Source organism: Alnus glutinosa, chromosome 7 (genome assembly GCF_958979055.1).
Source record: "Alnus glutinosa chromosome 7, dhAlnGlut1.1, whole genome shotgun sequence".
Classification (NCBI taxonomy): Eukaryota; Viridiplantae; Streptophyta; class Magnoliopsida; order Fagales; family Betulaceae; genus Alnus; species Alnus glutinosa.
This window is the reverse complement of record NC_084892.1, coordinates 9292026-9302508: the sequence shown is the minus strand read 5'-3', so window position 1 is coordinate 9302508 and position 10483 is coordinate 9292026. Positions and strand designations below refer to the sequence as shown.

The window sequence follows — 10483 nt, the reverse complement described above, 5'->3', positions numbered from 1 at the left end:
ATAGACAGACAAGTGACAACCTATGAACTCAGTAAGCATGCTTGAAGTTTTAATGGGGCGATAAAAGTTTTGCTTTCAATTTGCTAAGTCCTTCAAGATCTTTCATTAGCTTTATGGTTCCTTTTCACATATAAAGTTTTTAATCTTTTATATTTTGTTTGGTAGATCTGCAATGTTCTGTCATTTATCTCTTTCTTTTTTTCTCCCGCACATAACTCCATTCTTTCATTAAAGAGACATGATTCCTACACAATAGTGTGAAAGGAATCAAAAGACATGAGTGAGTTTCACGTGGTGGCTCTCACTACATGGGTTTCACGTAAAACCCACTCATGTCTCTTCTCTCCTGCACAACAGTTGTACAAGAGACATTAGCCTTCATTAAATAGCATAACTTCCAGGCCCTTATCCACCTCCCTTCCCAAAATTTTATCTTTAAAAACCAGTCCCTTTACGTACTCCTGACCAACCCTGAAACACTCGGGAATGGCAGCAAGGGCACAAACATTTGTCGGATGCCAAACCCCATTGATGTTATAGAGACTACACCAGACCTTCTAGGTCACAAGCCTGAATTTGTTTGTGAACCTTCGATAATAACAGGCCTGCAGTGACCTCTTCAAGAGAGTCAACATAGTTTTTTATTTTTTTGGCTTTTATTCTGCTGTATAATGTTTATTTTTTAGTCTTGCCATCTTGATGATTCTGCTCTTGTGATTGGCCTCATATTCATTCTTTTCAAAAACCTCCCTACTTAAATTTGCTCTTCCATGGTGAAAAACAGAATTGATTTGCTCCACCAATCTTGGTTGGATGTGCATAAAACAGGAGATTGGTACTTTCGAAGAAAATGGGGATGTTTCATCCGCCCCTGATGCCGAACGCATGCCGCTGACCGCTGTTGTTCATTCAACTTCCACAGGCAGGCTATAAACCCTCAAGGGTTAGACAACGACCAAACAAATCCCATTGAGATTATATAAAGGAAAAATATAGTCCCAAGTTTAAACTAGCAGACCAAGGTAGCCAATAGAGAAGAATTTTTGCATTAAGTTGCGAAAGTAAAGAGATGATACAATGGCATCATCTATTCTGATAGGCCAAGTTTTAAAGAGACAGGAAAATGACTCTCTCTTCGAGTAAACCCAAAGGAGATCCTTTTTACTTGACAGAAATGAACTCAATGTTTGAGCTTCAAATCCTTTTCCAAACCAAAGGAAATACTTTGCCTCGATGGTTGAAAATCATGAAGTCTAAATTGGCTGGTAAAGACACTATCCTGCATCCAAAAATACACAATCCAGATTTCAATAATCCAAGTAATAAGAAAATTAAAAGAAAAAACAAAAAGGATGCACAGATCAATTAACTTGAGAAGTGATGGAGAAAATAGCAGAAGGTATTCTAGAGTTAGATATGAACCCTCTAGGATATCTCTGTCTCAAAAGAAAAACCCCATGATATGTTTCCAAATTAGCAATTCCGACTTAAATCAAGCAATCCAAGGTTCACGAATCACGGGTCCTTGCTGTATTGGTACCACTTATTATTGTATGGGAAGTATATATAATGTTGAAGAATTAACAAAGGCAACTCAGATGCACCTTTATCACATTAATGGATGATTAGAGTCGCAAAAAGCTTCATGATTTATTTCCAACTTTAAGTAGTATGAATTGGAAACTGTCATGGAAAAAGAAAAGAAAAGGCCACATAACTTTACTCTTTCGATTGCTAGGGTCGTTTGTACAACAAGCTCTATAGTAGCTATGTGCTAGGCTGCTAGCTAATTGCATCACTAAGGCTACCAAAAGAATCTAGGTGTTCAATCTTCACAATTTGCAACCAACAATGTGCTAAAATTGCTCTTTAAACATGCAAGAAATGGCATCAGGATTGACATCAGTCTTATCAAGAAACAGCTAAACAAATTCATATAAATGAGTATTTCAAAGGGGAAATCTACTGCATAAATTAACAAGAAGATTAACTAACTCATTAAATGCAAGGATTAGTTTCAAACTTCTGTTCTAAGGGTTAAAGAAACTTAATCACATAGCATCACTCGCTGCCTTGCACATACTTTCATGTGTCTCAACAAGACATAGTTGCTCTCTTCTAAAGCTAGAAAGTTTAAATATCATAAGGAAAGTCATGCATGGTAACTATCTCAACAATTTAGAAGAAAACAAGGGAGTGAAGGCCATTTGCAACTTGGTCACTCCCTGAAAGATTAAAAAAATTAGAACAGGAAGTAAAGAAAAAGGCATGCACTGGCATGGATATAATCGTTAATCTTGATAATGCTTCTATTTTCTTTTTATAGGTACACTACACTCATCCCAGCGGATTTTGGATCCACGACTTCACCCTCCACCCCATTCTTGCGGGGGTGTTGGGGGGGTAGTAACTAGTAAGTGCCATTAGAGCTACAACTATTTAACAAAAATTTAACAATGCTTCTCCTACATAAAAACACTTCAGTGTCTGAAATATGGTTTGATTGGAAAAATCATTCCCATCGACCCCTCATTCAGTATCTGACTAAGCATGTGACTCTCTTATTTTTGATCATATGTAAAACAACAAAGTAATATTAAAGGTCAAAGCTCGAACAATATAGAAGGCAAGCATCTACAAGAATTCTGTAGAGCAATTCAAGGACAAGGAGAGTTGAAAGCAATGTGGGTTAAGTGGCAAGAGGCTGATAGTCTGCTTCTTTGAAGATAATTGAATATATTCTTTTTATTGGTAAATTACACTGCACCTAGTGACTTTTAAATGCACGATTTCAGCCTTCATCCTGTTCTAACAGGAGGAGGAGGTCCCATTTAACGTACAACTCATTAACTTTAGAATTAGACTTAGAAGACGATTGAGTTCAGAGACATCCAGTTGTGAGGTTTAGAATTCCTTAACAATTGAATATATTTTTTATAAGGAAAAAACCTTAATTAATGCTACAGAAAAGAAATTTACATTGTTCAACATACAATTTATCATGTACATACTCCTAATGTCAAATGTCATAGGTTTCAATCAAACTGCGACTAACAAAACCTCTTAATCTCCAACCTCAAATATAACTCAAAAAAATTGAAGAAACAGAAAGAAAGGCATAGCAATACCTATTATCTTCGGAATGAGGATGTACGGAAAGAAACTTCCCCGGCACGGTAAGCGCCGCCCACACACAGAAGACTAATCCTAGAAGCAACTCAACCATCACCTGCACTACCAATAAAACCCCCAGATTCATATAAACACCACAAACCCATAATTCAAGGATCAAAGAAAAGCCAAAAAATAATACTCACATTCATTGGAGGTCCTGAAAACTCTTCCTCCATAATCTCCAACACGCCCCTATCTGCAACCACAACCATATCAATCAGAACAAAACCAAAGCATAAAAAAAATTTGACACCCAGAAAACTAACGTCAAATTTCATAAAGTTCATGCGAATTCATGTTTATGTATATATGTATATAAATATAAAGGGCTTACATTGGATGGTTGAATAAGCGGCATGGACAAGAATTAGGACTCCGAAGACGCCTACCACGAAGCCCAAACCCATTTCAACCGAGACCCTTTTGGTGATTTTCTCAGATATCCGGCCGACGAGAGCTCCAGGCACTGCTCAGTGCTCCCCCTCTCTCTGTGTGTGGCTACTGGCTAGTCTGTCTTTGTTCTCTTTTCTCGAAACTCACCGTTTCGTCAGCTTGTCGATATTAGAAGTGTTTTTTTTTTTTTTTTTTTGAAAGGACATTAGAAGCGTTATATTAAAGAAAAATGAAATTCTTTTGTCTTTTATATCACTTGTACATCTTATTTTTAAATTTATGAAATTTACATTGAACTCTACAAATTTAATGATAAATTTAAAATTTGATTAAATATAAATGTATAAAAAATATAAGTGTATCATTTTTTTTCATATTAAAAATTATAGGGCATCACAATTTTTAGAGGTTTTCAAATTAACAAGTATTTAATACGGGAAAGATTAAAAAAAAATATATATCTATAAAAAAAAAATAAAAAGGAAAAGATAACACTTCAACATAAGCTTGTACAAATTAAATGGGAGAGTGATCCTTACACTCACACTACACAACAATAGCACAACATCAAGGCACAATGGAGTGGGGTCCATATGTGGGCTCCACTCCATTGTACCTTGGTATTGTGTTATTGTTGTGTAGTGTGAGTATTTTAATTATTTCTCAATTAAATGTTTAAAAGTTGTGATTTATGCACAACCATTAGTACAACTAATGTACAACCTCAAAGTACATTGGATAGAGGGGGAATGATCCTTGTACTCTTTGTGTACAACAATGGCACAACACCAAGGCACATTGGGGTGGGACCCAATATATGAACTCCATCCTAATGTACCTTAGTGTTGTGTCATTGTTGTGTATCGTGAGTGTTTTTGATCATTTCCCTTGGGTAGAGCCCATACATGAGACACACCCCATTATGCCTTAAAGTTGTCCATTAGTTGTGTTAAAATTGTCTTTTTAGCATTTTCCTCTCTCTCTCTCTCTCTCTCTCTCTCTATATATATATATATATGAGAAATGATCCATACACTCATTTCTCACAACAACCCCACAACAAGTTGACGTAGCTGGTAATATTTTATTATTTTTTTACAAAAAAAAAAAAAGAAAAAAAAAAGAAAAAAAAATAATAAAATATTACTAGCCACGTCAACTTGTTGTGGAGCTGTTGTGAGAAATGAGTGTAGGGATCATTTCTATATATATATATATTGCTCCAAAGTCCAAAAGATCATAAAATAATAATAATAATAATAAAATATTGAGTTTGTTGGTAAAATTTGTTAGAGGGTGTTTTTTATTTTTTATTTTTGTTGAAAAGTGTTACGATACAATATAAAAATAAAAGTAATTTTAAATATTTTGTGATTATTTTATATTTAAAGGTATTTGTTAATGCGATGTAAATGCGGTGTTCCATTAAAAGTTTGCGTGATTTGAGAATGAAAAGTATTAAACTTGAAAAGTAGTTTTTGTTTTTTTTTTTTTAAAAAAAAACTATTTTACAGAAATTAAAAAAACTTTTATTATTAACTAAAAATACTTTTGATTTGACCATAATTTTTGATCGTGCCAAACATAAATTATATATATATATATTAAAAAAAAAAAAAAAAAGGCATAAAGGAAGTAAGGAAAGGAACCGCATCCGATGGAAGATTATCGAAAGAAAAAAAAGGAGGAAAATAGCGGAGGTTCGGGAATTACATAAAACATTCGAAAGAATATGCTTTCTACAGATTTTCTTACTCACACCAACATCTTCATCACCACCGTCAAACGACGAGAGTGGCCCCCACATCCAACACCAGTGGCTGACAAGTGTCTTTTTCCTTTTTACGAGATCTTAATTTATTTTTTGTTTGGATGCTCATCATGCTCCACTGAGCTTTCTCTCTGCTTACAAAAGAAGCGCCAACGAATTTGGATTGGATCCAATTCTCGTCCCCATTATCACCTCCACAGGCCACTCATTCATTCGCCACCTCATTTCTCTCTCTCTGGTTTCATTTCATTTCATTCAAGCACGTAATCTGAACCTCCCAATTCCATATTCAAGATCAAGTTTCTGGTAACTAAATTGATATGTATTTTTTTTTTTTGTACAACTCGTCCGTGATTACTTTCTTTGTGAGATTTTCGATGTTGATTTTGGAATTCCAATCCTATTGATTTCTGATTGTTTCCTACATTATCTCTAATTTATTTATTTATTATATTTTTCTGTTTTGGTTTCATTGCTTTAAGTTCTGTTTGGTTGCCGAGAAAATGTGAGACAAAGTTACGATTTGGAAGCTTTGAATTGTACAATTTTTCAATATTTAGGGCGTGAGAGGGAGTAAACGCTCCATCTAAGTTTGAGTATTGAGTAGTGGTTTAGCTTAGTGTTGGAAATCAAAGCTATATATTCCTAGGTTTCTCAGCGATAATATGATAATTCATCGGATTTGTCTTATTCAATCGAACTGGATTGCGGATATTTGATGCGTATCTTTTAATGTATGTGCTGTGGTTTTGAAATGTTTTATTAGCTGTAACGGGATATAGTTTTTACTAATTCAAGTTGATCGTTTGTGTTTATATATCTTTTTACTGTTAGGGAACTGTTATATATCTTCTTCTTTTTCTTTTTTTTCTTTTTGGGGGGGGGGGGGGGGGGGGGGGGGGGGGGGGGGGTGTGCTAGTATGACTATTGACTGGTATGAGTATGTAATGAACTGCTCTTTTGGAAAAACACGTAGTTTGTTTGCTCTTGCTTTCTTGGGTTTCTGTTTTGACAGTCTACTTCTGCTAAACAAGATCAAACTTGAATGCATATGAAAGCTCAAGTATTTAATACATTTAAGCCACTAATATCAATGCATTTTTGTATTTAAAAAGAATACAAATGACATTAATCCATGTACTCCCTGTGATTAGTTAGTTATTGATTACTATTAACAAGTGCGGTATTTCTTTTTCTTTTTTCTTTTTCCTTTTAATTTGCTATTGTGTTGTGCATGCGTATTTTATTTTTTATTTTATGTTTTTGCAGTAGGACGGAGAGGGGTTCAATCATTTTAGAAGTGTGACTGTAATAATTTTTGGTAGGGCAATATTGTGGTATTGTTGGCAAGTTTATTGTTTTAAGAATTTTCTAAACAACCCAACTTATGGTAGCTAATTTCCCACTGAAATGCTTTACAACTTCTTAGCATTGTCATTCTGCATTGCAATCCTCTGTATCTGTTAGTGCTAGTTATAGTTTTGAAAGGTATAACAGCCACAATTGTCCTTTAAATTATTGTTGGTTGAAATAAAGTTGCATGCTCTCAATTTCCCAGTAAAATGTTAAAGATGATAATGCTCATACAAGTAAAAAATACAATCGATGAAATCACCCATACAGCTAATGAAATTGATCTGTATTCTCTGCAGATTGTGTATATGCACTTAATGATAAACTATGAAAGTTTTTTATACTTCTGATTTATTTTAGATACTTTCCGTTACAGACTTTTATAGATGCTTGTTTTGTAGCTTTAATTACTTTAATGACAGGACCAAGTCAGGGGAAGAATCATGGATCTGCTAAAGTCTTCGGCACGCCTCATGATTGTTTCAGATCTTGATCATACAATGGTAGGTTCTATAATTCTCTTCTTTGTGCTCGCATCACTCCATTCTCTTGCTGCAGTGATTTTATGGGCGAGTTGTTTCCGTTTGCAGGTTGATCATCATGATTCTGAGAACCTTTCTCTGCTCAGATTTAATGCCTTATGGGAATCCAATTACCGTCATGATTCTCTGCTAGTTTTCTCAACTGGAAGATCACCTACACTTTACAAACAGTTGAGGAAGGAGAAACCCATGTTAACTCCAGATATAACCATAACGTCTGTTGGAACTGAGATAACATATGGAAACTCATTGTTGCCAGACGATGGTTGGGTTGAAATCTTAAATCAGAAATGGAATAGGAACCTAGTCATAGAGGAATCAAGCAAATTTCCTGAACTCACTCTTCAGGTATTGCTTAAAGATGTTTTGATGAAATAAGTTGATTGTTTCCCCTGGTACACAGCGGCAACATTAAATTTGATAATTTGATTTATAAATTATTTTTAAGGTTATTGGCTTGAGTTGTCAATTAAAAACGTTTCATGTATTTAAAAGTTCTGAATTGTTGAATTTTATGGGGTGACACAGTCAGAAACAGAGCAACGACCACACAAGATTAGCTTTTATGTTGAGAAAGCTAAGGCTCAGGCTGTGACAAAGGCTCTAAAAGAGTGTTTTGAAAAGCATGGAGTAAGATTTAATTCCCAAGTTGATTTATCTACCATGATTTTATGTCATGTATTGTTATTGATGTTTGAAAATCTTGCTTTTTCTTGGCCAGCTCGATGTTAAAGTAATCTACAGTGGAGGAATGGATTTAGATATATTACCACAAGGTGCTGGCAAAGGACAAGCTCTTGCGTATCTACTAAAAAAATTTAAGTCGGAGGGAAAACTACCCAATAACACTCTTGTTTGTGGTGACTCTGGAAATGATGCTGAACTATTTAGTATACCGGAAGTATATGGTGTCATGGTTGGTAGTTCACCTAATACATCATTATCATTCTTATTATCTCAGCAGTTGAGGTTGTCTTCCTAACTGTTTGCATGCTAACATTTGTCCATCATGTAGGTTAGCAATGCTCAAGAAGAATTGCTGCAGTGGCATGCTGAAAATGCTAAGAATAACCCTAAGATTATTCATGCAACAGAGAGGTGTGCATCTGGGATCATACAAGCCATCGGTCATTTTAGCCTGGGGCCAAACACATCTCCTAGAGATGTCACTGACTTTTTGGACTGCAAGTTGGAAAATGTTAATCCTGGACATGAAGTAGTGAAATTTTACGTGTTCTTTGAGAGATGGAGGCGTGCAGAAGTTGAGAATTCTGAGCCGTATCTGGCAAGTTTGAAATCAGCTTGTGTATGTCTGATATCCTTTTTACCTTTCAGTTTAGTTTTATAACTATAGAGCGCATTATTACTTATACAGAAAGTACAGAGCATCTTATCTGGTATAGGTTGGTGATATGTAGTATTTCCGAGGGAATAACATCTGCCTTATTTCTGCAACTTTCCCCGACTTGTTATGCTACATAATAATTAACATTTACTGCACTGGTGTGAACACATTTCTTCTGGTAAAACTCTGGGCTGTAAAGGAATGATAAGTATTCTCTTTTCTTCTTTAGCCTACCATATAACAGATAATAAATTAGATTTCATATTTGTGTTTGCTTAAAAGGTTATTAATTTTGGTACATTATTAGATTAAATTTTGTAGGACATGAATACAATTATTGAAATATGATAATAAGTTTGACCCCTACTCACTGAACATGTATATTTGGACACTCACTTGTGTTACTAAAACATAGCTATGTGGTGGTCAGGCATATAAGTGGAGTTGAAGTTGTACAACTTTCATCTTGGATTGCCACGTGTCTTTTAAGTGTAAATCTAGAGAATTTTTGAGACATTAATGTATGCATGATATTTTGAATCAACCCCCCCCCCTTCCCCACCCCGCCTCCTTCTGTAATCTGCATCATTTTGTTTAGTTAGGAGTCTAGTTATTTTTTCTCTTTGCACATTTGTCAGGATCCATCTGCGATTCTTGTCCATCCGTCTGGCGTTGAGCAATCTCTTTGTGACACCATAAATGCAATGAGATCATGCTATGGAGACAAACATGGAAAACAATTCCGGGTTTGGGTTGATCGGGTGTTGCCCATACAGATTAGTTCGAACACATGGCTTGTGAAGTTCAATAAATGGGAGTTATCTGGTACTGTATTTGTTGCGGCTTTACTTCTTTTATTCATTTTTTATATTTTGCACCTTTTCTTATTCTCACTGATTCAATCAATTTAACATGTTCTACAATGACAATGTCATGGTATAAGCACTATATTGGTACTCGTAAAACCATCAAGAGCAGTTCTCTTCACCTGTATGACTGTTGCATATGTTACAGTCTATACCCTTTCTTCTGTAGTAATATGCCGAGGCCATGAAAGGAATAATCATCTTTTAAAGCCACCATGGAATGGTGGGATTAGTTCCTTATGGTTTTTTTCTGCTCTCTTGTAGGCGAGGACCGGCGATGTTGCACGACAACTGCCGTACTGAGTTCAAAGGTGAGTTATGAAACTGATGCAAATGCATGCGCCCAACAAAACTTGTGCATGACCTTTTCTTTGGCTTTTCCTTTCCTTATTTTTTTATTTTTATTTTGCAGGATGCCACCAGTATGTCAGATGGATTCACTTGGATGCATGTGCATCAAACATGGTTAGAAGAATCAGAACCCAAAGATCATTCAACCTGGCTCCTCTAGATAACAGTTACAGCTTAACCTCGAGTTCGTATACTATAAGAGCATTTCTATCAAATAAATGTATTATTATTATTATTATTATTTTTTACATGTTCACACAAGAGGGGGAAAGAAAAATTCGAACTAGTGACATTTGCTTTATGAGGTGTGGTCCGGCCAGCCGATTGAACTGCCTCTTTTGGACAAATAAATATATTTGTATTGCAGTTTTTGTTTTTACATTTTGTATTTTATGATTCAAATAATAATCATCAACCCATATTCCATGGTTAATTGAGTTTTAACTGATCATAAGATATATATTTTATTCTTACCTTTGGTTAATTGGAAACATATATAGTACCCAACAATCACATCTTACGTCATACTTTAACTCTCAGAAAAAATATAAATAATAAATAATAATAATAAAAGCCAAACTTTAACTCTCACAATCCTCTGAAGATTGGCATGTTTACTCCAATAGCTAATTAGCTATAACGTATGCATTAGTACGTATTACTCCAAACCTAGATATCATAGTATTGG

At 35.0% G+C, this 10483-nt stretch overlaps 2 protein-coding genes across 3 annotated transcripts; one reads left to right on the top strand and one right to left on the bottom strand.

Annotated features, from left to right (window-relative positions):
- Positions 1-1023: 1023 nt before the first annotated feature.
- Positions 1024-3718, bottom strand: LOC133874009 (membrane magnesium transporter-like). Its single transcript, XM_062311833.1, has 4 exons — positions 3509-3718; positions 3318-3370; positions 3129-3229; positions 1024-1279 (listed from the first exon to the last, which is right to left on the bottom strand). Exons 1-4 carry the CDS (start codon positions 3579-3581, stop codon positions 1195-1197), a joined length of 312 nt encoding a protein of 103 aa, XP_062167817.1. The 5' UTR covers positions 3582-3718; the 3' UTR covers positions 1024-1194.
- Positions 3719-5441: 1723 nt separating this feature from the next.
- Positions 5442-10228, top strand: LOC133874128 (sucrose-phosphatase 2). Of its 2 annotated transcripts, XM_062311963.1 has the most exons (10): positions 5442-5644; positions 6608-6659; positions 7114-7194; positions 7282-7581; positions 7762-7863; positions 7955-8149; positions 8249-8539; positions 9217-9403; positions 9709-9755; positions 9857-10228. In XM_062311963.1, the coding sequence occupies exons 3-10, from the start codon at positions 7135-7137 to the stop codon at positions 9953-9955; spliced, it is 1281 nt and encodes a 426-aa protein (XP_062167947.1). In that variant the 5' UTR covers positions 5442-5644; positions 6608-6659; positions 7114-7134; the 3' UTR covers positions 9956-10228. The 2 variants fall into 2 exon arrangements, with proteins under 2 accessions (XP_062167947.1, XP_062167946.1); XM_062311962.1 differs by lacking the exon at positions 6608-6659 and having other exon boundaries at positions 5443-5644.
- Positions 10229-10483: the final 255 nt, after the last annotated feature.